General features: G+C 34.0%; 5 protein-coding genes across 6 annotated transcripts; 2 read left to right on the top strand and 3 right to left on the bottom strand.

Moving 5' to 3' along the window:
- The first annotated feature begins 7741 nt into the window (after nucleotides 1-7741).
- LOC106369247 (auxin-responsive protein IAA17) lies at nucleotides 7742-10071 on the top strand. Its single transcript, XM_013809370.3, has 5 exons — nucleotides 7742-8180; nucleotides 8656-8867; nucleotides 9384-9519; nucleotides 9613-9674; nucleotides 9800-10071. Exons 1-5 carry the CDS (start codon nucleotides 7942-7944, stop codon nucleotides 9835-9837), a joined length of 687 nt encoding a protein of 228 aa, XP_013664824.1. The 5' UTR covers nucleotides 7742-7941; the 3' UTR covers nucleotides 9838-10071.
- Nucleotides 10072-11922: 1851 nt separating this feature from the next.
- On the bottom strand, nucleotides 11923-13211 carry LOC106369246 (40S ribosomal protein S15-1). Its single transcript, XM_013809369.3, has 4 exons — nucleotides 13059-13211; nucleotides 12828-12976; nucleotides 12670-12727; nucleotides 11923-12354 (listed from the first exon to the last, which is right to left on the bottom strand). The coding sequence occupies exons 1-4, from the start codon at nucleotides 13059-13061 to the stop codon at nucleotides 12106-12108; spliced, it is 459 nt and encodes a 152-aa protein (XP_013664823.1). The 5' UTR covers nucleotides 13062-13211; the 3' UTR covers nucleotides 11923-12105.
- Nucleotides 13212-13684: 473 nt separating this feature from the next.
- LOC106405974 (TNF receptor-associated factor homolog 1b-like) lies at nucleotides 13685-19265 on the bottom strand. 2 transcript variants are annotated; one of them, XM_013846543.3, is made up of 13 exons: nucleotides 19102-19265; nucleotides 18315-18540; nucleotides 17963-18074; nucleotides 17786-17874; nucleotides 17623-17691; nucleotides 17420-17552; nucleotides 17062-17220; nucleotides 16387-16735; nucleotides 16134-16246; nucleotides 15886-16036; nucleotides 15340-15779; nucleotides 15153-15261; nucleotides 13685-15076 (listed from the first exon to the last, which is right to left on the bottom strand). In XM_013846543.3, exons 2-13 carry the CDS (start codon nucleotides 18490-18492, stop codon nucleotides 13925-13927), a joined length of 3054 nt encoding a protein of 1017 aa, XP_013701997.2. In that variant the 5' UTR covers nucleotides 18493-18540; nucleotides 19102-19265; the 3' UTR covers nucleotides 13685-13924. The 2 variants fall into 2 exon arrangements, with proteins under 2 accessions (XP_013701997.2, XP_013701998.2); XM_013846544.3 differs by having other exon boundaries at nucleotides 15886-16033.
- An 873-nt stretch (nucleotides 19266-20138) lies between these two features.
- On the bottom strand, nucleotides 20139-22335 carry BNAA09G50560D (uncharacterized protein At4g14450, chloroplastic). The gene has a single exon (XM_048741975.1). It carries the CDS (start codon nucleotides 20629-20631, stop codon nucleotides 20347-20349), a length of 285 nt encoding a protein of 94 aa, XP_048597932.1. The 5' UTR covers nucleotides 20632-22335; the 3' UTR covers nucleotides 20139-20346.
- A 2019-nt stretch (nucleotides 22336-24354) lies between these two features.
- Nucleotides 24355-26201, top strand: LOC106369242 (1-aminocyclopropane-1-carboxylate oxidase homolog 6). Its single transcript, XM_013809365.3, has 3 exons — nucleotides 24355-24961; nucleotides 25162-25483; nucleotides 25848-26201. Exons 1-3 carry the CDS (start codon nucleotides 24456-24458, stop codon nucleotides 26097-26099), a joined length of 1080 nt encoding a protein of 359 aa, XP_013664819.2. The 5' UTR covers nucleotides 24355-24455; the 3' UTR covers nucleotides 26100-26201.
- The last annotated feature ends 1380 nt before the right edge of the window (nucleotides 26202-27581 follow it).

Below are 27581 nucleotides of genomic sequence, written 5' to 3'. Positions count from 1 at the left end.
AACAAAAAAAAAAGATAGCTTCAAAACCTAATTTAGCTATGATCATTATAGTCGGTAATGATGATTCGCTGTTAATTGTATTTGCCGACATGATAATCGAGACACCTGTCACTAAAGTATTTGCTTGTCCTACATACAGGGAATATCGCCAACCATCATCTAGACCGTACACGTGTAGTGAAATCATACAAGGAATGCAGATTTGGTCCCATGTAACACGGAGTCGTCGGTGATGCCTTGCAATTGGATAATATTTTAAGATTAATTAAATGGGCTGGGCCGACGAAATTTAGAGTCTTTTTTACTTCGACGGCGTCCTGGACCACTTCTTCTGTCTCCGCAGTCCTCACTATACTCCCAACAACCTTTTCTATTTTCTTAATTACATAACAAACTTTATAATTTTTTTTATCCGCAAATAATATTTGATTTTACTCAAACTGGGCTCGAAACCAACCTTGGGTTTCCTCATTAATTTCAGGGATCTGTTAAACCCTTTTTCTTATTTAATTAATATAATTTTTTGTTAGGACCCTTTTTAGGGATGTGCTATTATTACCTTCTTTTTAGTTCCCCAAGGAAAATTTCAAGTAATTAATCTCAATTAACAAAACGTATTATATGTACCTGATTTCAAAAATAATATTTTTTATATTTTTTAAAAAGGATCATGCTATATAAAAGAAAAATTAGAAAGTGAAGTTACTATATGACTCTATATAATCAAGGATTCAAGCTACAAGTTCTGAAAAGCGGAACATAATGTATTTCATATTGGTAATAAGTTATCGAAAGGAAAAAAAAATCTTTAGGGCTAGAAGAATATTGTTGGATATTGTTAAAATAAATTCCCTATTAATCTTTGGAATTATTTGGACAGAGAATAATCTTTACCAGTCAAATGTGATCAATAAAGCGATTCACCAAATCTCTTGTATGCTAATCTTATCCCACTATTTACCTAACTTATGGATTTTGCAAATCGTCGTTGATCCCACCGTTAAAGTTTTTGGGATCACCCAATTTATCAGATGTTTTTAGATCCCGATACATTTGATTACCCATTTAACGATGATATAAGGAGTGGTTTAATAAGAACAAATCATACTTATTTTTGTATTAAATGTACTCAGTTGCATACCGATGACCTGATGACCATGTATATCCAATATTTGACGTACAACCATCGCAATAGCCGCAAATGCAAAATTTTCTATTGATACAATTAGAGTTTAAATCAGTCAGCTATTTTAACTGCTTTTAGGAGTTAAGTAAAGATAGACATTCCAAGCAATGGTAATGTGATTATCCCCCACCATGAGGCTATGTTGTTAAGAGTTTTACCAATATATATATTTATATAATATATCATGAGCTGGTCATTTTCGAATATTTACTTTTATGATATAATAAAAAAAATCATTTTATCTAAATGATCTGTACAAAAGACTAATTGAAATTCATTAGAAAAATAAAATACATATACCTTATTGTCTATATTTGTATTGACTATGATAATATAGTGTTTTGTATTAATGTTACTGTTTTATCATCTAAATTGCAATATAGATATGATTTATCACCTAAATATATGATAAATTTACCATGATATATATTAGCAAAGCAGGGTCTGCTGAACTTGCCATTATGGCCCCAACTAACTCTGTTTAAGAGTATTCATGAATGAACTGTGTTTCAAAATTTTTTTTACCATAATATAATATATTATCCAATGTTTTACATTAGTGTTGTAGCTCTATCATTATCTAAATTCGAGGACTGAAAATTTTAGTTATAGATATATATATGTTTTTTTGTTGGCACCAACTATATATTATCAGCTAGTGTTTATAAATCTAATAGTTAAGTGGATTTATCATGTACTAGAGATTTTTTCCGCGCTTCGCGCGGATTGTGTCTTATAAATTTATTTTATTTATAATATTATTTGTCGGTTTTTTTATTTTACATTAATTTCTTGTTTTTTCAATGTTAGTTTTTCTTAATTTAAATTTATATGTTTATAATTTTTCATTTTCTTGTTGTAGATGGAGAATTAAATTTTTTATTGATGATTTTTTGTATGTGACATAAACTTTTTGAAATTTTAAAATAATGTTATGTATAGTACGATTAACACATTAAAGAAGAAAAACATATTTAGGCACATTTTACACATGTTTTATATGCATAATTTTAAACATTATATATGTATATATTATAAGTTTGAAACATGTAAATGCTTTCTAAAGCTAAATACTTGTTATCAGTTTACATAACTTATCGAAAGTTTTATCTCTTTTTAAATTCAAATCACAGAAAAATATATATCAAAAAGTCAGTATAGATGGGTTTTTTGGGTTTTTAAATCAACACTGAAAAATTACATGAATCAGATAAAAGCAGTTTTATAAACAACTTGATAAAATTTGACAGAGCCAAAGATTTTCACACAATATATTCTTTCTTCTTCAATTGCGAAGAGCCTATAGGCACAAGAAAAAAAATCATAATTTTTGTTTTCACTTATATAACATTTTTTCTCCTTTACACACGAAGTTTATTACACTGCTATAAGCAATGGAGAACTCTATTCATATAAGATTCACATCTATGCATTTTGACAAAGAAGAATTTTGGCCATTTTTAGTTTCGGAATGGACCAACTTCAGTCATATACACTATATTTTCTCTATGATTCAAATCTTACAATTTTAATATATGTGCAGATTTCCATGTGAAAAAGCACGCACACCATCTATCATTCAACCTATTACTTTTTCCAAAGTAAACACTATAATCCTCGTTTGGTTAGCTCCACAAACTTATCTCTTTGGATCACTTTACTAAAACATATGGATACTAATGTCAGAAAAGAATATAAACACTATCAACAATAAATATTGGCACAAGACTATTTGGTTCAAGGAACATATTCCACGTAATGCGTTTATATCATGGCTGATTTTGCGGAGAAGACTGCCAACCAAGGATCGCTTGAAGCGTTGGGGGTTAAATGTCTCAGGAACATGCGTCCTTTGTAATCTGGAAATAGAGACTCACCATCATCTCTTCTTTGAGTGCTCTTTCTCTCGCTTGATATGGAAGCTTTTTGCTAGTTTAGATTTCTCCTCCGGCTGATCTACACTCTGTTGCAGCCTGGATCAATCAACCTCGCGTCAACGCAGATACGCATGCTACTCCAGTCATCAAGCTCTACTTTCAGTCAGCCATCTACCTGCTGTGGAAAGAGCGTAATGCTCGTGTGTTCACAGCTGTCTCCTCACCTTCATCAGTCATCCTTGCCTCTCTCGACCGTATGATGTGTGACCGTCTTCTCTCTTACCCGGCAAGTTCTTTTTTCTCTTTTTCTCTACTTCTTTTTATCTTTCTTGTATAAGACCTCCTTAAGGCTTTTTTTATCCTGAGTTGTTGTTGGTTATTTTTGTTTCCTTGTTGTAATAAGTTGTTTAAAAACAACAGTGTAACCTTTCAGAAAATGATAATCTTAACATCTTACCAAAAAAAAGCCAACAAATATTGACTTATTTATGTGAATATATATTTTATTTTAAATCATTATAGTGGACGAAGAAAACACCATAATTTGTACAACAAATTTTCTTAGATTCACCTCATCATACTCACCATTTTACCATTTTAATTACATAATTTTACATGAGCTTCTTCACCCTCCCCGGTTATTTTCTCTTTATTTATAATAACTACAATATAAAGTTATAAACTACAAATATTATAAATTAATAATTTATTTACCCTTGATGTCTAATGATTAAAAATAGAACATAATTCAATATAGATATATAATTCTATTAATAAATTAGCAGTTACGAATTTGAAATTTCTAGAAATATCAAAAGTCATATGTTAGTTAATTATTTTCTAAATAATATTTATTTCTAATTCTTTTTGGATGAAAATATTTTGGCTGAGGTGGATAGTCTCAAAAGCCTTGAATTTAGTCCTTTTATATAGTAGGATTCGTTAAAAGTTTAAACTCGGTAGAAATTATATTCATGGGTGTTCGCCAACAAATTATGTTTGTTTTTATAATTTCACAAGATTGTTTGGTAACAAGAAAAATGTTGTGTTTTCTTTAAATGCAAACATAACGATTAACTGACAAAACTCACTAGTTCTACAACCAATTGATTATCCTAACCCATATATACATATTTTATTTTATTGACAAAAACACACTAGTTTTACAACCAATTTATTAATTATTTTAACCCATATATACATATGACTCATGATAAATAATTGCTTGTGTTTACTGTTGAGCAAGTATTGACGTAAATTAACTAAGTTGTTTGAGTCTCACAAGTGTTGTAGTTTTCACACGAAATCACAAACTACAGTTTAGTCAATGTAAAAAGCTTATTATTTGGTTTTGTCATTTTAACTGCATGCATGCATGTCATTTGGCTGCACTCTTTAAATGTGAGAAGTATATTCCAACAACTAATTCAAAGGAGAAAACTTAAGAAACAAATAATAATAAAGGGAAAGGAAAGGGAAAAATAAATGAAATGATCTTTGTGTGGTGGATTGTTGAGAGTTGTGGCCTTCTTATATCCATATGAAAGTACACCTGGTCCTCACACATTCTTATCGTGCAAGTTAATATCCAGCACCTCTATACCCCTGATAGCAAGTCATTCAGTTCTACATGATGCATATAACGTTCAAGCTTATACATATAATATATGTATACATATTAATACACAATGTATTTTAATATAAAAATTAAATGAAAATAAAGTTAATCTAGATTACGTACACATCAAAGGTGGTCACCAACAATCCACCTTGAACAAAAAGGGTGGTCTCCATATATTCTTGTGATTATTGATATAGAAAATTGGTTGCATGCACTGGTTCAATCTCACTAAAGTTTCGCATACAGTCCATTTATGTGTGCGGGCGATTTTTTAGTCTAGTCATGTACGTTCAGTCGAGAATTGATATTTATCCACTGGTTTACAGTTATCAGGTGAATTCCATAATCCGTGTATATATTCCGATAAAGTGGATACACATTAATTAATAATCACGACAAAATGATGTGATATATAAGACAAACGTGACCCAAAAAATGTAAACAAAACATTAGGGGGTTTCTTGATTTGAAAGCTCATGAGAGTGTTTTGGGATACAAACAAAAGGAGAGAAAGAGGTAAAAGAGAGGGATGTAGACAAATCAAGGAACAAAAGTAGGGTTTAAGATGTTTTTGCCTCTAAATTTTATTGGATGTAACTTGTCCCTTCACCATCTCCATGTTTTTCTTCTTCTCACTAATTAAAATTTTTTTTTTGGTTAAACTGACTAATTTAAATTTTGGTTTTGGAATTTATGCTGATGTTATTTTACTGTGTCTCCTCTTTTGGATTTCGATTCTGCTCCTGTGCCCCCTCAATTCCCTTAGGGTAATTTTTCTTTTCCGGTTCAAAACAGTGGCGAATCTAGCTTGAAGACTATGGGTGCAAGTGCACCCACTGTTATTTAGATATTTAATGTTTTACCTTGAACATATATGGTGAAAGTGGCTTATTTGGTTATTATGCACCCACAATTATTCAAGGATTCCCCTCTTCTTATTATCTATATTTATTTTGCACCCAGTGAAGAGAGAGTCTGGCTTCGCCCCTGGTTCAAAACCCTTACGACTATACGCTGGTTACGGCTAGTACATGTCATCTGAAAATGTGCCGTATTCAAATTTACGTCCACTGAAATATTGGCGGTATTATCGTAATTTTCGTAGAGGTGTTGCTTTAAATAGCACCAAATTCCAACATCAAATTTTAGATAGAGAAAACTATAGATATACTACTATGCTTTTGGTTTTCTAATGTATACAATTTAGGGTTTAGCAAAATATTTGGATCCGAAAAACCAAACCAAATCCAATCCAAAAAGTTCAACTTAATTCGAATCCAAACTGTTAAAATATCCGAACTGATCTAAAATTTTGGTATTTCAAAAACAGGGTCCAAACCCAACTCTAGAAGTAAAATTACCACTTATAAGTCTGAGGTCGATTATATATCACTTAAATTAATATCGGTCATATATCTGACGTTAAAGTTAAAAAGAAAAGTGATATGCTGCTTAAACTATTGGAGCTAGCTACACTGTTTTAAGAAAATGTATATTCTGTTTTATTATATTCTCATGATAAAGCATTGATGTTATAAGTGAAGAAATAAACAAACTTTCTTCGTTTATACATTTAACATTATATTCTTTATACTAAATCGATATGGTCAATAGCCATCACATCATCTTCATTATCATGTATCAGATGATCACAAATATGCCTCTGATCAATTTCTAATACTCTGCTTCTTTCATAAGAAAAAAAAGGATTTCGTCTACAACGATAGATGATATATATCATTCCATCATAACATCAAGAAAATCAGATCTATGATCGTAAATCAAATAACGTGGCTTTCATATCAACTAATGGCGCCACACAAAATATTCTGTATTCTAGTATAAACATATACGATGTACGTGTAATGTCTTCAAATCGATTTAATGAGTAAAAACTGGGACATATATAAAATGTTTTCGATAACCACCAGACTGTTGTTGTTCGCTACAAACTGAACGTGGCTTTAGTTATATATGTTATTATTTTAAAATTACAACGAGCAATGGAGCGTTTATATGTGTCTAGATACACAGTTCGTTTTATATATATGTGGGTTTTAATAAATAAGTTAATTAGATGCATTGTATACTTTATTTTGTGTTGGTGGTATGAGAATATTTAAATACAAGAGGGCTGCGCTTTTATTGTGGGATGTATAATTGTATCATGTGGCTGTGATATGCATAATTGGAAGGTTCCGGCAAAGAATCTTACGGCGAAAATCAAACTATATAGTTAAATATATTATAATAATTGGAAGTCAAAAAGCATAATATAATTATATTAATTAAGAACACTCTGATATGTATATATCTCTACTGATACACTCTGATATGAAATGTGTGCGACCTCGCCACCTAAATGGCTAACCCTTTTACTACACTCATATGGTCATATAATGATCGACATGTTTACCTAAGAAAAAGAACTAAACTTTTTTTTTGTGCAAAAAAAGAACTACACTACAACTGGAAAATATATATATGATGTTGGAAGAATATAATGGGTATTTCCCCCACGTAGAACATAACAGACAGACAAATCTTCAATATTTTTGGTTTTAAGACCATATATTGTTTTTAGAACAAGACCATACATATTGTTTTTAAGATCATATGTAATCATATATATATATATATATATATATATATATGCAGGATTGTTATTTATGTTCGTGTGCAAGAAAAGCATTTGTTACTTCATTATAAAGTTGCAGCAAATTTGAAAAGTAACTTTTTGCATCAAATGAGTTTTAGTTTGACAAAATAAAAAATGCGGGGAGAGGGGGAGGGGGGGGGGTGGATTTATGAATGCAGAAATGTATAACAATTAATGATAAATATTATAAATTGGAATATAGGTTAATTTTTTTTAACATCTTAGCTTTGTTTTATTTTAAGAAAGTAAGCCTAGAAAGAATAATTAAAAATATCACAACCAAAAAATGCAGTCATATACAACTACAAAATAAATCACAAGAGATTCAACAACAGTAATTAAGTAATAGCTAGTAGCGATTAGTGTAAAATCGAATAAAACCACTCCATCAAAGGATTCACATTCATCCACGTGTCAAAGACTCATTTATCCAAATATCTCTTAAATACGACATACACATGCAGCTACCACCTAGAGAGAGATATAATAGAGACTCATCACACTTTGTATTATTTGTGTGTTTTTTTTTAAAATCAATTGTCCATCTTCCTCATCACCTTCCCAAGAAGAAGAACATTAAGAAGAAGAGAGGTTGACAATGATGGGCACTGTCGAGCTGAATCTGAGAGAGACTGAGCTGTGTCTTGGTCTTCCCGGCGGAGAAACGGGGGCTCCGGTGACTGGAACCAAGAGAGGGTTCTCGGAGACAGTTGATTTGAAGCTGAATCTGAACAATGAACCTGAAAGCAATGAAGGATCTAAGACTCATGACGTCGTGACTTCTGTTTCCAAGGAAAAGAGTTCATCTCCCAAAGATCCCGCCAAGCCTCCTGCCAAGTAATTTGACTATGTTCCCCTTTTCTATTTATTTTCCGATCTTCGCGCAAGTTTCTTTTTCTTATCTTTATGCGGAAAATTAAATTTGATGGACCTCCAAGATATTATTTCTAGCGATAACTATTCTTTGTGTTGATAAAACCTCATTAAGATGTATAAAGTTTGAGCAAACAACGGACACTTTTTAAAGAAATTGTAGCTAAACTTAGTTTAAAAAAAAAAGACTCAAATGATCTAATTAGTATGTCTAAGGTTTATTTTTTTCTTATAACGTTGCAAGTCCGCAGGAATAAAATAAAAAATCTAATTCTCTCACCAGTTAAACCATATATAGTCTCATGCAAATATAGCATATTTGGAACATAACGTAAGAACTGGTTTACTATGAGCTAACTACACTTTATATAAACATGTTCTCATACAAAGGTTGTATAATATAACTGTTTTCCAATTTTCTATATATATAATTTTGAAGGGCACAAGTTGTGGGATGGCCACCTGTGAGGTCATACCGGAAGAACGTGATGGGTTCGTGCCAAAAACCAAGCGGTGGCACGGAGACGGCTTCGTTTGTGAAGGTGTCGATGGACGGAGCACCGTACTTGAGGAAAGTCGACTTGAAGATGTATAAGAGCTACGATGAACTCTCTAATGCTTTGTCCAACATGTTCAGCTCTTTTACCATGGGTACGTTGTATATATATGTCTTACTAGATATACGATTCCATGCATATATCTATCAACCGGGCTTTTGATAATACTTGTTAGTTGTCACTATACTAATTAAAGGAAAAAGATGGTTAGTTATTTACAATGTTCACGGTACTACATCCAGCAGACAATTATTTCATATGCTAACTTAACTATTGGTAATAGTTTCGAAAATGCGTAAGCTATTGGAAAAGTCCATAAGTTGTAAGTTAATTCATAACAAGTATATATGGCTTTTATTTTTTTATAAAATTAATATTTTATATGTTGTTTTTTATTTTTTAAAAATGTATGTTGTTGCATCATGATAAATGCCAAGTATAAAGATAAGGAAACAAGTCCTCACCTAGGGTCCAAACAACTCAAGGTTTACAAAAAAAAACTCAAGTAATTAAAGGCTATAGACTTGTATACATATATAGCTAAACTTTATCCATTGTATATTAATGTGAAGGTAAGAATAATACTAATATTGTTGAGAAAATAATGAAGGAAAATATGGAGGAGAAGAAGGAATGATAGACTTCATGAATGAGAGGAACATGGCTTTAGTGAATACTTGGGACTATGTTCCCTCTTATGAAGACAAAGACGGTGACTGGATGCTCGTCGGCGACGTCCCTTGGCCGTACGTCTTCTTCTTCCTTATTAATTATGATCTAATTATAGACCTTAATTTATTAATGATCATTTCCTTTGCTTAAATAAATTATTTTAATAGAATGTTCGTTGATACATGCAAGCGTTTACGTCTCATGAAAGGATCTGACGCCATTGGTCTCGGTATGAGTTTTATACCAATGATATTGTTTTATATTTGCGCTTAGTATGTCATAGTAATTGTAAAACATGACATATATAACTAATGTGCAAAATTTTAGTTGATTAATAACTGTAAAACGTTTCAGCTCCGAGAGCAATGGAGAAGTGCAAGAGCAGAACTTGAAGTTAAGAGACTATATGGTAATGACCATATATTTTGTTAACACAATGATCAGTGTTAATTGTGTGTGTGTTTTTACGATGAAAAACATTGTTCGATATCTACTTTTTTAATTGTCTGTTTTGATCTGAATTATATGTGGTATATAGATACAATTTAAATGCTATTATGTGTAATGGATTTATTAAGTTAAATATGTGAGACGTTTGCATGAAAATATGTAATAATTTGAACATATTTTGTGTTTGTCTTTCATTTTTATTTTTGCCACAAATGTGTATATGAGTAGGACAATTAATGCCCAAATTTTTTTAAATGAAAATGATACTGCACATATTTTTTGATTGACTGAGTTGATTGTTCGATCGGCTCATACATCTTTAAGCTGAAAATCATAGCCATGAATGAAGTAACTAGGTCCTAGAAGTAACACTTCTCCGAGCATAGTTTCGAAACTTAATATATCAGGATGGCAAAATACTAACATACATGTACATGTTATATTATATCAAATGTAATCATGAAATCGGAAAGGATGCACTTTGTTAATTGGTATCTTGATTTGTTGGCGGTACTCAAAGCTATAATTAGCTTTGGTTGGAGGAAATAAAATAGATAAATAGGAGGACCCCATGCGAAAGAGAGGGAGCAATGCCATGTGCATCTTCCTGGGTCTCTTTCCTACATTTTAACATATTTGTTTATAAATTCATTTTCCATTATCTTGATTATATTAATTTTACAATCCCACTAAAAGATAAAACTATGTACATTTAACTTTCAGAAACAAACTACATGTTAGATACAGTTATGTCATATACATGACCCATGGTAGGTTTTCGATTTCAAAAATTAAAATATCCATATAAAAGTGAAGTTTGAAGTTGGTTACTATTATAATGGAGCTATCAGATGTCTCTCAATTCTCTGATTAGCTTTATTAATTTTATGTTCAACGTTAAAAACTATCAAGAATGTCATATTCACATATTATAATAAGAAAATGAGAATGTAAATATTGATAATCGAGGAAGCACGTGAAGAAAATGTTGAATCCCAAACGAACAAGTCAAAGTTTCGTGAATGTATCGATTCAACATACATGCATGCATATATATATATATATATATAGTAATATAGAAAATGTCTAACAATGTATGTGTAAACACAAACATTTGTAAATTAATTACGTTGAAATGTTTTGAAAATAAGTATTTAAATAGTTATATCAACTTCTTGGATCAGGCAGAAGCATGTTCGATGTTTGATGGGGTTGATAATTAATTTGACAAGTTGACGCTCTAGAGGGTTCTTCAGCAAACTAATATTATAGATAATACATTATTGAGCAGTAGATAGAAACTCAAACAGTTTATGAACAAGCAAAAAAAACACTGGATACAACCCACTCTGAATTAGAGAACAAAATTTTAATTGTGATTACCTAAAATGGATGTCTTAGTTGGCAAAAATATCCAATGTTCTCGAGACTAAAACCAAAATATGAATTTGATTCGAGACTTGCGTACTCAGTTCTCACACAAAGAGAGTCATACTTAATTATCATTATTATTAGTGGATAAAAAACCAAAATATATTTAAGTATATGACTGAATACAAAACATGTATAGTCACTTATTATCACTAACATAATTTAAAAACTAATAGTTTCATTGTTAAAAGTTTTTCTTTTGTGCAAACTCCTCAATCAGTAGTAGTAATAAATACTCGAATCTGTTTTTTATTTATTCTAATAATCACATATATTTTGTTATTTGGGCCTTTACGAGATAATTTAGTTTCATGGACATTTTATCTGTACAACAATCAATTTCAGGTTCCGCGACGGCCCGTTAGAAACTCTAAAATTCACGTGAAATCCTTCCCCGGGTCTCGATTAATTTCTCTATCGCCTTTATTCTCCCTATCTTCAAATTGGGAAACAAACAACTCAATTTCTCCTAAACATCTCTTAAACTCAATGAAGTGTACGGTTTGAATGAGCATGCTCTTACGTGAGAGATCCTCTTCAATGAGGATGCTCTTACGTGTTCGTTATGAGTAGATAATGTATAATTGATAGTGAAATTAAAGTTAAACTCAAAACAATTTGATTTTTAAGATCCTGATCACATAATAGTTGAGAAAGTATCTAACGAAGTTTTCATCATAAAGCAACAACAAAAAGGGTCAAACAAACTTTGAGAAACCAAAGGCAAGAGACCATGTAAAAAGATGGAACGCGTTCCCCAGAGTATAACAAGCTCTTCCTCACTTGAGGGGAATGAACCTGGAGGAGTGGGTAGCACCAACACCAGGCCTACCGTGCTTAACCGGCTTGTACGAGATGGAGAACTCAGCCAAGTAGTGACCAATCATCTCAGGCTTGATCTCGACCTGGTTAAAGGTCTTCCCGTTGTACACTCCAATGATGCTTCCGATCATCTCTGGGACAATGATCATGTTCCTCAGGTGGGTTCTCACTGGCTCTGGCTTCTCACCTTGCGGTGCCTCCCTTTTCTATTTACCAACCCAAAATAAAATAAATATTAAAATTAAACATAAAATAGTGTTGAATGGTTAATCAAATAGAATGTTTAAACGAAGACATTCTAAAACTACAAGAACTAACTCATGTTTTAAATTAATGTCTGAAATGTAAACTAAGACAGCGTATCCAACAATCACATGAACAATCTTCAGACATCAGATGAACAAGCTAGAAGACACAATCTGTCTGAAAATGTTCACAAATGAGAATCTTAGCTAATCTAGAACTACGAATAACACCACCAATCATTCAACTACGCCAACAGAGAGATAGAAATGACTTACAGCCTTACGGAGCTTCTTTATGAGAGCCATAGGCTTCCTGGTCAAACCTCTAGAGAACCTAAACCATTTTCAGACAAGAGCGAAATGTCAGAACAAACATAAAAACATCCATTACACAACAGTGTAAAGTCTTTTTTTTTTTAGAATTGTATTTTTACCTTCTGCGAATACGAGAAGGGAAGAGCTTGACGAGATCGTCAGTAGACATATCGAGAAGAGCATCGAGATCGACTCCTTTGAAGGCAAACTTCTTGAACGTCCTCTTCTTCGGGACTCCTGCCGCAGCAACCTCTGGTTCCACATCAGCCTACATTCACAGTTTTTTTTAAATCAGAAAATGAAACTAGAGAATAAGGTATAGAGATTGTAGAGGAGAGTGAAGAACTCACCATGTTTTAGATCTCAGCGAAGGATAAACGGTTACAAGAAGATGGTCTGCGTTGAAGTCTTTGGAGGCGATAAAGTAGGGAGGATGTTTAGTTTTGCTAACACTCTTTATATATATCAGACACACTTGGGAGCCCTAGTATTAAGAGTTCTTTATTTATTATTTCGGGTCTCTGTATTCGTTTTATTTTAATATTAGCACAAACCTTCGTTTTGTGAATTATACAACCTTCTCTAATCTAGATTAAATGTATTAACCACTAAATATCCAAACGATGGATTGAAAAAATTCAGATTAAAAGTTCGATTAAGATTACAAAGAATTGTTAATTTTTTTTTTTTTTGTGAATTAATCAAGAACTCTTTGGTTACATATTGTATGTAAAATTATGCTTAGGTTACGTTAGTAATCAACTTTTCAAAATTCTGATTCATATATGTGCATTATAAATAGTAGAGAAAGTGAAAACTAATTTTAATCTTTTTATTTCGAGGAACCTGATATAGTACGTTCATCGTGTATTGAGAAAATGTCACTAATAACTTTAGTCAATCGTCAATCGAAAATAAAAAGTCACCAATTAATTTACGAAAATTCCTTTTTCCTTCTATTATTACTACTACCAAAAACTGGAATATTTATATTATTCATCTAAATTTGTAGGAAATTCCAGGACAAAAGTTTTGTCTATAGAAAAATATGAAAACTATAGAAAACCAGATTCATTTGAAAAGTAGAGGAAGACAAGAAAACTCTCTTTACAGGAAATGTATTTTCATGGTAACTTTTTTTAGTATATGAAAACGTTACAAATCCCAAATTCATGAAAACCCCTATAATCCACCCCCCTCTTCATGATGCCTGCACTCAGTGACCATTGGACGGCCTGAACTCAGTGTAGCCATTAACCCCAGACGAAAAACTCGGATTCGAAGAGTCCAAACCAAAGTATGCGTTATGATGGTATGCTGTTGTATCCCCCAAGTTACTATTATTATTCCTCATACCTAGTAAAGACAAGTCCACGTTCGCCATTTGCCACTGCGTCGGTATCAAACCATCTGCTGCATATGGCCCTCCTGCTGCAGAGAGACCATTATGTGGCATGTAGTGGTATCCCTCTTCTCCAAAACTCCTGGATCTGCCACCAGACAGTAACTCACCTGAGATGCCAAAATCAGCAGCACCACCACCACCATGGTAAGAGTATTGCCTGTCCAGCATCTGGGGTTGTGAACTGAACATGCTTCCATTAAACACCATGTTGCTGCAGTTCTCGTCTTCGAGCAGGTCGTTGATGATATCGAGGTGAGGGAACTCGTCCGTCATCAAGTTTTGTGCTTGTTGTCGAGAACTATTGCTAGTCACGGTGGGTGCATAAGGGTTGTTCATTCCCATGTTTACAGAATTTAAACTCCTTCCACCCAGGAAGAGCCCATCTTGACTGAACGGGAAGCTTGACTGATAAGATGATGTCGGTGTTTGCGAGTAAGATGCTGATGGCAATGTGGTTGGGTGGAGGTTGAAACTAGATGATGAACCAGGAGAGTTGCCGACTATGGCGTGTTTGTAGGATTGAGGAGTGTAAGTTTGCTGGTTGTGTAGCGAAGAGTCAGGACCTAGACGACCAGCTGAGCTAACCGACCGAGGAAAGGATGTTGTTGGTTGAGCCGAGGAGACGACAATAGGAGCAGGTCGCATCGCAGGGATAACTGGAGCACTAGAAGGCCTTGTTATAGTTGTTGTTGCAGGTTGTTTTGGAGCAGGGATCTTTTGCACATCAGCTCTGAGACCAATATCTGAAGAAGGCGGCACTACTTGATTTGATGAAGGTGGTCCACTTGCTGGCATTACTTTCTTGTTTGGTGCCACTGAAACGTTCTTTTTCTCCAGTTTTGGCTGAGTTAGTGGTGAAGGATTCTTGGCAGCAGTTCTTGGAGAAGTAAGTACAGCAGCGCTCTTCTCTTTAGGTCGATCCATGTCAACCGAGTTCACAATGATTTGAGCCACGTTTTGTACCTGAAAAAGGTAATTTGTAATAATTTAATAAGCAACTCACTTGTTATCTAATAATTTAAAACCATGAGTGACCAACCTTTCCCACGGGACTACGATTCCGAGAGCTCTCTGGCTCCTGGTTGTGGGAGACAACAACCCAACCAGACTCGGAAGTAGAATTCTGACTCCTTGGTTGGTTCTTTCCTCTGCAAATCACAAGGTGTCTCACCATCAGGAAATCAGAACACACAAAAGGAGCAAGGGGAGGTCAAAACTAAACTTACTTGTTTGGCGAATTCTGGTTTCGGAAAATCAAGGCATTCCCTGTGTAGGAGGACCCATTGGTAAACCCAGACCTGATGGAATCGTTAGAACAAGTCGATGAACTATCTTCCATATTGGACTGATTCTTTCTTTCTGCAATTCCATTGGGTGCAGATATGGAAATGTCGTTTTCTCTGCTGCTCCCTAAGGCGGCAGTATCCCAATGAGCAGAACTACTGTCCCCATCTTCTAAATCAGGGTGAAGAATCTCGGCCGAACCATCCACAGAATCAGAAATGTCGGATACATCTCCAAGAGTATCAGTTTTTTCAACTAGGGATTCTGCTTTCTCTGCGACAGAATCCTTTTCTTCCTCGAGATCCTTCTCATGTGTTGCAAAAGTCGCCTTTTCTTCCTTCCTTTTGTCCTTCCCTCTGTTTCTGTTCCGTTTCTGTTTCGCCTATGAATGTGCAACAACCAAAGAAACTCTTATCAACATTCACTAAGCTGTATAAGACAAGCAGAAGTAGTAAAATTTGTTTTTGGAACTGAAGAAAGTATCACACCTGTTTCTTCTTAGATTTCTTCTCTCTCTCTGCTGCTCCCCTTTTGGCCCTCTGTTCGGTTTCTGCCAACCACTCTTCCTCTTCCTCACGAATTAGTTCTTCCTGCCTTTTTAGCGCAACAGCTTCACGATATGCAACCTCGATTTTGCTGCTGCAGTTGTTACAGATATTCAAGTACGATTACATAAGCGCAGCGAAGGACAAAGACAATGGAATACCGTATAGAGACATATTGAGTGTATTGTTACTTGAAGATATGGCTAAGAACAAATATCTCCACAGTTCGTCGTCCCAACTCAGTTAAACGTCTCTCATCACGCTCAATGGCTTCATTGTTGTCATCTTCTCCATCATTGACGTCCTAAATTTGCATAGAAGAACAAAAAAAAAATTCCTCAGGGCAATGCAACAAGTCCTCTTAAACAGAAAAATGAAAAAAAAAAAAAAAAAACGAATTTCTGCCAAATATATATATATATATATATAGCCCATGAAACCGACCTTTGTACGGTTTCGTGGACCTTTATCCGAATTTGGAGGCAAGGGTTCAAGGGCAGCTCTCTCTAGGAGTAACAGCACATCATCAGCTAATACGAACATATCTTTGTCCACAGTAACAAGCGGAGCTGGCAATTCCTTGGGATCTAACGATCTTGGCTTAGATTTCTTGCTCTTAGTTTGGCCTTCAAGAGCCTTCAATCCGCTATACAAGAAATCCATCACCAAAGTGGCTATAACTTCCTTCTCTATGAAAAACTGTTTTACAACTCCTTTTAGGATTACGTCCATTTTCTCTGTAGACATCCGACGTCTAGAGTTTTGGTCCATCCCTAACCAGAAAACGCCGAAGCTGCAACCAAGGATTGATAATCCATTCCTTTTTTAGGCAAAATTGCTTAACTTGAGAGGTAAAGATATTAGATGAAATATAGAACTATGGCAACAGTTCTATACTAGATGGGTGTAAATCCCAGATAGTGGAGAGCCACAGCCACCAAATAAAAAAAAATTGAATGTGAAACTAAATCAAATTTATATTTGGGATCCAAAAGCATGGTGGAAACAAGATAATTCTAAGCATGGCAAGATTTCTTCAACAGTAAAGGTAACTACAGCTACTTCCTCCTCATTTTTGGAATCTAGAGAGTTAAAGGTACAAGTTGCAATGTGAAATACCTCGTCCATCTTGCCTTGTCCTCTATCAACCTCTCAAGCTTGCTTCTCTTCTCTTCCACAAAAAGTCGGCAATTTTGCACCACATTTGTCAAATACACCCTAACAAGCTCTCTCCTATACCCACGATAAAGGCACCGAAAAGGTCGGTCCACCCTCTCCCTGCAAGGACCAATTACAGAGTTATTAACCACAATACATAAATCAGTGACACCGGAAATAAATAACACGTTCCTATATTAAAATTGAGAACTTATGAACTTGTGGAGATGTAAGTTAATGGTAGCATGGACAAAATAGACGAGGTAACTTTTAGTCAGGCTCTACAGTCTACACAGAGGTGAGGTGAGTCTCGCATTACCTGATAACCTGAACTTGAGCCTCGATGGTAAGACAGTCGGAATCATCTACGAACCCGTCATTTAATTTCTGTGACTCTATAAACTTTTTCCAGCCCCAATCATGCTCCTTCTTCCAGAACCGGTGCAGCGTATCTGCAAGAGGTGAGTTCAAATGTCTGCATATTTAAAAAGGGGCAAGCAAAATTAGAGCTCAAAAACTCACCTGAAAATTTGGATTTCTTTGGATCTTTATTCGCCACAGCAATAGTAAACTGAGCAAAATGACCCCAGCCTGTCTCAAAGATAACAAAAGAACCTACATGACCATGCAATCCAGAGGGAGAAAAAGGGGACCACACAGACCACAGGAGAAAAAAATAACTAACCTGGAAGAAGTTTTTCATGATTTGCAACACAGAGGAACAAGGAGAGATGATGCCAAACATCACATCCTTGGGGATAAATTAATATATACCTGACAAAATTAAGATAAAGGTAACAAATTTAAGTTTTAACTGTGAGACAAAATTTAAGGATGGGAAAGATTAAAATATGTTATGTACCATTTGTAGCCGCCAGCTTCAAAAACACTGCTACGGAGCTCCCTTTTCTTGATTTCTGAGAATTTCTCTATCTTCCATTTATGTTTCACAAATAATTGAGACGGTCTAAGGCCTGGGAAAAGATTATAGAAGTATAATAAGGCACATGTATATGATACATATAAGAGAGGAAGTAGCCGGTTTTTTAGATGTGATGCAAACTTCACAAAAAGAACAATTTAAACTTGAGAGACAACTGCATGGACTGTGGTGGTCACATCTGGCCAACCACTTATCACTTTGTAAAACGTGTGAATAAATTCATTTTGAAGATAGCCACCACAACCAAGTGATACAAAGTGGAAACACGTACCATAGTCATCATCATCATCGGTATCCCAGTAAGAAGGGGAAGTCGAAGGAGTCCCATTCTCCACTTGAGTAGAACACCTCCACTGAGAGAGTGCTTCTCCTGATAGACTGTATTGTCCATTTGTACTCGCCTCTACTGATCTCCCCACTCCAGAATCCTCATCAACAGTCTCTGCCATTCCCCAATATGAAACTTTTTTCCCGTCAAAGCTCTCTCCCTACTTCAACTATAAATTAAAAAAAAAACAAGCAAAAAAAAGAAAACTAATAAGACTAAGTGTTAAAACAATATGCCAAGGCAAGTTTACACTCTAATGAATCAAACTAGCTGATTCAAGCAATTAATTTGATCGCTAATAGTGATCATCTGCCTCTTGAGTACAATTGGGATCATATTGAGCGATCTGGGCTCTTTCTCAAACTTTAATTCAGTTCTAGAAATGAATCCAAGCCATTAAACCTCACATGAGATAATCAAAAGGGGGCAATAAACCCTAAACTCCAATCTCAAAATCAAGATTTGAACAACAACAATAATAATCCAATATTTGATTTCTTTATCAACTACAATCTCCAGAGAAACCGCCCAATTTCATCTAGAAATCGGAAACCTAAACCAAACCCAAGATAAAATCAACGATCGAAAAAAATCGAAAATAACAGCTCTCTCTCTCGGGTTAGAGAGCGGTTTTTGATTACAGGAGCCTGAGCCCTGGCGAAATCAGAACGATAAGGAAATGGATAGCGAAGGGGGCTTAAAGGGGGTGATCGTGTAGATCGAAGCGAACCTGTGATGGTGGGAAGAGAGAGGCTTATTCCTTTGAATAGGTTAATGGCAGCTCGAGAGAAACCAAAGATGACGACGGAAGGAAGAAAGAGAGATAAATAGGAATAGAGAGAGAGGGAGGTCGCACGAAACAGCTCATGGACATAACACACACACGAATAAAACTCTCTTAAGAGATTAGTAACTCTTAATTATTTTTATTTATGTTATAGTTAAAAAAAATTTACATTTATTTAATTGGATTTTTTTTTTTGTTTTATTACTACTATATTCAACTTGTATAATTAAATAATTCATAACATATTTAGTTTAGTTTTGCTTCACAAATCTATTTTTTGTTGTATTTTTTAGTTCAGAATAAATGTATATTAGAAGAAATACTTATGATATGAAATTGTAAACAGTTTTATGATTAAATTGAAAAAAAAAAAAAGACTTGACGCGGTTAGATTTAAGATGGTATATATTTGAGTGAAAGAAATATTTACTTTATTAAGAAACAAATCTTCTTGCAATATTATATTTCTGTTTTTAGACAAATAGTATACCTTAACTTGTTTATATTTGGATCTGAAAATCACTAGTATTTTTACACCTAGATAGACTCTAATATATGCATTCTTTGAAGTTTTGAAAAGTCCAGCGAGTCCTGTTTAAAGATAGCTAATCTAAATTATCAATATTTTACAAAGGAGCTAATAAGTTGTAAGTCTTAATCAGTTTTTCTTTTTGGGTGTAACTAGTTTTCTTCCTTTAAACATTTAACGACATCGATGGGACAATAACAGGAAAAAAATATCGCCCGACACATTGAACTTCTAATTCCGTTATCTAACATGCAAGTATGTAACACGTCTGAACCATTCCTTTTGCTTACATGGTAGTTAACTTTTTCACACTTACTACTATCTCAATTTTTAAGCCTTGTCATCTGAGAGAGTTAAGGAGGTATCCTGACATGGGCTTAGAATACTCTAAAAATCCAACCACAAATGAAAAATGGGCTGACAAATTGACAACTATGATTAAACTGGTAACTCATCTTACACATATATTATTGCATCTTTCATTAAAAGTAAAAAGTAAAAAACACATATATAGTTATTGCATAAAGCTGATATATGTATACGCTACATAATCAGTTATATTTTTATATGGTTATTAACCTATGTGGTCGGCATAAAAAGCATATATATGTATATATATGCATGTACGTGGTAGCCCTATAGTATTAAGAGACCGTTAATTAGTTTGGCCATGCAAACGGCTGATTAGACGACGGCCCTGGCTGGTAGTAAAACGGAGCCGCTGGGTGTTGCCACTTCTTGAAAACCGGCGGCTTCTCCACCTCTTTCCCCCACCGTTGCTCCTCCCTCTTCATTGCCGTTGGTGGCTTCTGTGGCGGTGACTCCGTAGGTGGTAAAAGAGGAATAACAATTTTCCAGTTTGCAACGGATGGGTTTATCTTTAGAGGCGGTGGAGCCCGCCGCTGCAGCCTACTCGACTTTCGGTTTCTTGCTGTGGACGACATCGCTAGTGTTTCTTGCTGCCTTTTTGTTTTTGTCTATGAGGGTGACTGTGAGTATGTGTTTTATATAGAGGGATGTGTTCAATTAAGTGTGCTTGGCTTGTATGTTGGGTATACGATCGAATCTTATAGTATTATTTTTCCAATTCTTTTAAGTATTTGAAGTATTTTTCCTTTTGACTAGTATATCTTATAAATTTATAAGTTTGACTATATTCTTTTATGTTAACTTCTCTCTATTCCTCTTTTCATTTTTGGTTTCTACAAATATCCGATTAGTTTGTATGTTTCGGCAATGCTGGTATGTCTCTTTATTTTACTACCGATCGAATCAAATTATATCGTCTAATCTATATTTATGTTACAAATGATAACCAATTATCTTTAATATATGAAGTATTATAAACGACTCTATGAATAACGACTCCAAAATGTAATTATTATGCTAACAAGTTGCAACATTTTGAAACTTACAGAAAACTTCACATCTTTATAATTTACAAGAAATTGTATGTTATGAGGTTCAGACCCCTAACTCGAGATAAAACCTTTTAAATTTTTGAACTGATTGCAAATTTTCAAAACAAAAAATAATAAAGACCAAATTAACTTCAAACCAACGAGATAATATAACTTTTTTCTATACCAACTTTAGACTAACCAAATCTATTTAATTTTATGAGATTTTGTGTGCCACATAGAATGGAAAGAATCACATTCTAGTTTTTAAAAAAGATAATATGTTTTTGAATAATTAGCCAGTCTCTTATTATAATTATCACAAAATTAATTAACGGTCTATATTATTTAGAGATAACCTTTATCAAAAATTCAGGTCATATATATACGACAAATTTATTGATGTGATATCATATTATAATCATGCATACTAAGCTTGTCCATTGGATTACAACCATACTATAAAATAGGAATATACATACTTTGTACAATTTATGAAGAAATTCATTTTGATGATGGCCACAAGCAAGTTCTTACAGAGTGGAACACTAGAGAAAGAAAAAAGATTGCAACAAAAACATGTACCATTATGCACTTGAGTAGACGACAATAACAAAAGCTACTAAGTTGAAGACATTTTAATAACAAAAGATAGTCTCACATCACAAGATCAAATCTTATACTTCAAATGACTCAGACGACAATAACAAAAATTACTAAGTTGATAGACATTTTATTAACAAAAGATAGTCTCACGTCACAAGAGCCAAAGTGTTTTCTTTTGAAGCTGACGACTAGTTACTACCGAATAACATACCGCATGTGCTGCTTTTTCTCATCTTCAAGACATTAACAGTCTTGTCATATATCTCAGTCCCAAGCACATCCTGTACAATATGATTAAAAACAGTCACTACTATTTTCTGTGAACAATTCTGTCTTTTTTGTCATTTATAGCAGAAAAAAGGTTAATACCTCTATCGGAGCTCCTTTCCCATTAGTTAGTCTCGAAATTATCCAACAAAATCTCTTTTGGATACCTTCGGTGTCATCTCTTGCAAGCAACTGGTAGAGTCTCGTAAGCACATCACTGTCAGTGATAAACTACAAAACAAACAAACAAAATTGTTGTCAAAATAGTAAAGCAAAAACACAAAACATAAAGAATTACTCTTCTTACCTGTGAAAAAAGATTCAACACACTTCACTATGTTTCCAACGACTCTATAGACACGTTAGGGAGAACCAGGAAGAAAAAATAAAACTAGAAAAGTAAGAGTTCATCTGAAGAGAACCAAGCATGCTTGTGAAAGAACTTTGTCATCGTTTCCACCATTGAGCAGGGGCTTGAGAACCTTTAAAGCATCATTTATCTGAAATATATGATTTATGTTGATAGAATACTGTGATGAACACACAACAAAACATATGTGATTAAAATTTTTTTATAGAGAAACTACTTCATACCTTGGGAAAAACCAATTTGGTTGCTCGATCAATGAGCTTATCCACATAGTGATCAAGGTGACGTTTATGCATGCATAATACATACCGAACCCAATACTCGGGCCTATAGGCGCAGATGAAATACACACTGGAAATGGTTTAACTAAGTCGTTGGAAATTACCGGGTCAAGTAGTCATCAAGATGCTGAGTAAGATGCATCAAAAGACTAGTGTAGACCATGGCAAGCCGGTTCCAGTCATCGTGTTTTGTCTTAAACCCAATGATTGTGTTCCACAGCAGAGATGCATTATAGTCGTTTCCAACTATAAGTGTAACCCGAGTAAAGAGGTTTTTGATGTCGTTGTGAAGCCAATTACTGTTGATGGACTCTTTGCAGTAATGTACCCAAAGATCAACCAAATGTGTGAGTATCTCAAAGGCTCTTTCATACACGTTATATGCATTACCCTTTGACCCCAAACTATTCTCAGCATTTTCATATTCAATCCATTTCTCGTAGTGGAGAGGATGCTCCAAGAGAAAAGCATCATACTTCAGCAGACCGCTTTTTACTTTTATTTTTCTATAATAAAACACACATGTAGAAACTAATCAACACGATTGTTATACTCATCTGCCAAAAGAAAAGAGTTAGAGAATCTGATTAGTTTTTGTGAAATTGATAAACTAAGATTCATGTTCGGTTTCGTTGCATAGTTACATTTGTTTCTTTCGTTTCTTGTCTTGAAAATGTGTTTTATGTTTGAAATTTGGTAATGTTGATGAAGTAATGAGGACCTCATTGATAAGGTTTCTCTAAAGAGAACTTCATTGATATGGTTTTTCTAAAAAAGTAGTAACAAAAACGTTGTTGCAATATTTGTGCATTTACTTACCAGCTTCCATGTTCAATTTGTAATTTGTAGAACCGAAAATATTTTTGGAATATTTTTAATTAAATTATTTGCAAACAAAAATCCCATGACAATTTAATTAAATTCAAATATAATTAAACTGGATTTTAGATTTTATAGTTTTATATTAAAAAAAAATCAAAATTCACCTGTAACTAGATTATTCACCTATAAAAAATAACTATTAATTCATAAAGAAATAAATCAATAATTTATGAAACTAAGCCAAACATAAAATCGACTAAATAATGAGTGAATGAAAACAAAGGTAGCAAAATACAAATTGAACTGAAGTTTGTAGAGATAATATTGTTATATTACAATGGATTTTATAAAATAATTTGATGAATAGTTTTTCTAATTTGATGAATAGTTCATGTTGATGATACTAATTTTTATAACTAAGATAATGATACTAATCTGTTGAAGCTCCATTGGCCTATTATTAATACTAATGGTTTATTAATATACATCTACGCTAGGAAATCCCAGCTTGAAAGCCAAAAAAAAGATATTGTCCATAACATATGCATTTTGCTTTTATTTTTTATTTTTCTGACCTTTCATCTGCTAAATAAAAGACTTTCCTTTCATATAAAACTGTACTAATCTGTTACCAATCGGGCTCGGACATAACGTATGAGAACACTTCACTTGAGTTATATAATTTAGCAAAAAGAAAGAAAAAAAAAACACTTCACTTGAGGCATGATGCTTTATGAGTTTATGTTGATGTCAGCATGACCTAGTTGTGAATGTTTATGATGACATCATTTACAGTCATCATCAACCAAAACGGACAATGTCATCAATGGTCATTGTCGGTCCCATGCACCAAAGGTACCTATCTTGTCTTCCTTCACCTCATGACCAAAATATTATATAAGAGACACTCCCTCAACCACCACAAGAACAAACACATAAACCAAAGATCCAGAACGTTCTTCTTTTTTATACATAAGACACAACCTTTGTGAGAAATCTTGAATAAGGTTAAAGAACAGAAAATGGAGAGCAAAGACTTCGACTCTTACAATGAGCGCAAAGCTTTCGACGAGACAAAAGAAGGTGTGAAAGGTCTCGTTGATGCTCACATCACCGAAGTTCCTCGTATCTTCCGTCTCCCACAAGGTACCTTATCGGATAAGAAACCCTCTCTTTCTTCCTCGAATCTTGCAATCCCTATCATCGACTTCGCAGACATCCACGTGTCACGTCCACGTGTCGTTGAGAAGATCAAAGATGCGGCAGAGAAGTGGGGTTTTTTTCAGGTGGTCAACCATGGTGTTCCTTTAAGCGTTCTTGAAGAGATGAGAGATGGAGTTCGAAGGTTTTTTGAGCAAGATCTCGAGGTTAAGAAGTCTTACTTCTCGCGTGAAGCCACCAAGAAATTTGTCTACAATAGTAACTTTGATCTGTATAGTTCTACTGCATGCGTTAACTGGAGAGACAGTTTCGCCTGTTACATGTCTCCTGATCCCCCAACCCCTGAAGAGCTCCCAGTGGTTTGCAGGTAGAAACCTAGTTTTGTTTTATCTTTCAAGAAATTATACAAAATATTATCGTTTAGAAATTAATACTGTATATAAAATGATATAGTAGTTCTAAATCATAATATATATATATATACATATATTATATGAATAACTAAATACCAATTTATCCATGTTGAGAAATTTGTAACTGTAACATCATTTATATTATTTGAATTAGGGATGCTACGATCGAACACTGGAAGCATATGATGAGTTTAGGTGATTTGCTCTTTGAACTCTTGTCAGAAGCTCTTGGTTTGAGTTTTGATAGGCTTAAGAGCATGGATTGTATGAAGGGTTTGTTTATGATATGCCATTATTACCCTCCCTGTCCTCGACCAGACCTAACTATCGGCACAAACCATCACTCTGACAACTCCTTCCTCACCATTCTCCTTCAAGACCAAGTCGGTGGCCTTCAAATTCTTCATCAAGACTGTTGGGTCGATGTCTCACCCATTCCAGGGGCTCTTGTTATCAACATCGGAGATTTCATGCAGGTAATAGCTCATTGATCCATTCTTTGTGTTGATTTTCGAAGTGAAAATATAAATACGAATCTAAACTGTTGTAAATTATAATTCACATAATTATAATTTATGATGTTTTTTCTAAAGAGAAAATAAATTACAGATTTTGAAGTAATATAAATACGAATCTAAACTGTTGTAAATTATAATTCACATAATTAATAATTAATATACGAACCATAAAACCGATAATTGATTCAATCGTGTTTTTAAGTCTTTTGTAATTTAGTTTTTCGAAGTTAATTCACATTTGTTCACAAGCACTTTGCATGTTTTTTTATAACAAACAATGTCTGCTTTTGTTGAGAATCTGAGAGATGTCTTTGATATGCAGCTAATAACGAATGACAAATTCATAAGCGCAGAGCACAGAGTGCTTTCGAACAGAACTGAAACGAGGATTTCAGTCGCGAGCTTTTTCACCACGAATTTGCTTCCAAATTCAACTGTATATGGACCAATCAAAGAGCTTCTCTCTGAAGAAAACCCTCCAATCTACAGAGACTTCACTTTAGAAGAATACACAAAGGGATACGTTAAGAAAGGCCTCAACGGAACTTCTCATCTGTCCTATCTCAAGTTATGACAAACACTTGGCAAAAATAAAATAATAGTACAAGCCGTTTAAGTTCGTTGTAAGATACATGTGTATTTCATGCATGGTGGTCCAGTCCTCGTTCCATTGTCACCTCTCTATACCATCTGTATCAAAAAGAACGAAGAAGAGCTTTGGATCGCATCCAAAGCTACTTCCTTTGTGCAAATAAAGTTATATTTCTTAATTAGTATCACAATTTTTTTTTGAACAAATTAGTATCACAATATTGCAATAAGATTTGGAAAGTTGTTTGTTGCAAAAAGATAGATCTATCTTAGTTTGTCCAAATGTTACTGAGCCAACCAATCCGATCAAAAGGTGCTCGTTGTAGTTCAGCTTAATTATTCTTATTTTGTTTGCGATTTTGTAACATATCTAGTTTGGCTCTTTATGTTCTCATGAGATCTGGCCCTAAATTTTCAACTGGTTTTGTTTAAAAGTAATAAGCTATTCTTTCTTTTATATGATCATGATGGTATTCATCTTTTCTAGATACCATCTTGGTCAATGGTTTATACACTCTGGAGCAAAGCTAAAATCTATCTTCTTAAACTCTTATATATCTAATACCATCAAGATGTTTTGGCCCGATGGTTGAATAGTCTGGTGTATTTTGTGTGTGTGTGTGTGTGTGTTTGAAGGATATTCAACCATCGGGCCAAAACATCTTGAAGACCAGCTCAAAGAAAATTGTTGATGCGTGGTGCTTACTATAGTGGTGCCTATCACAACCGTAGCCTCTCCTACTAAAAACCATGTTCCATACCCGGTTTATCTTAACCAAATTAGCTGAACCAATAAAAACCACGATGAACTAGTAAACCAATTTTGACTTAGTTTGAAGATTTGAAATCTTTTTCACGTCTCAATCAAATTGCTTACAATGGAAATTTCCTTTCCAATCAAATTGTAGAGGACTCAAAAAAGAAAGTATTATAATATAAGTACTAAAATTATCCATCTCTAGACTCAAGGGTTTCTAATGACTCAGGCACCTAGCTCATCTCACAACCATTGTAAATCATCCGAGAATACAGGTTTTTCTTACACTACAAGAAAACGTATCTTTACCGAGGAAGTTTAACGAGGAAAAATATTCCTCGTAAAAAAACGTTGATTTTGCGAGGAAATTACGTTGAGAAAGAAAAGCATCGTTATTTCGTCGTAAGTTAACGACAAAAAAAATTCGTCGTAAAGACGATGTAAACTGACGTGGCTTTTACGAGGAAATAGTTTTTCCTCGTAAAAGCCACGTAAATTTCGCGAGTGCTTTACGACGAAATATTTTACGTGTACTTAACGAGGAAATTTTGAATCCACCAACTTGGTAGGTGGCTCACGTTTTTTTTTTGGCCATACAATTAATTTTCGTCGTAATTTCATAGTAAAATTACAACTACCAGATTAGAAATTTTCTATAAATATGGATGTTGGAACATCATTTTAAACACACCAACAACAAAAAACGTG

This window comes from Brassica napus, chromosome A9 (genome assembly GCF_020379485.1).
Source record: "Brassica napus cultivar Da-Ae chromosome A9, Da-Ae, whole genome shotgun sequence".
NCBI classification, from domain to species: Eukaryota; Viridiplantae; Streptophyta; class Magnoliopsida; order Brassicales; family Brassicaceae; genus Brassica; species Brassica napus.
The sequence above is the reverse complement of the archived record's forward strand: the minus strand, read 5'-3'. Positions and strand labels throughout refer to the sequence as shown.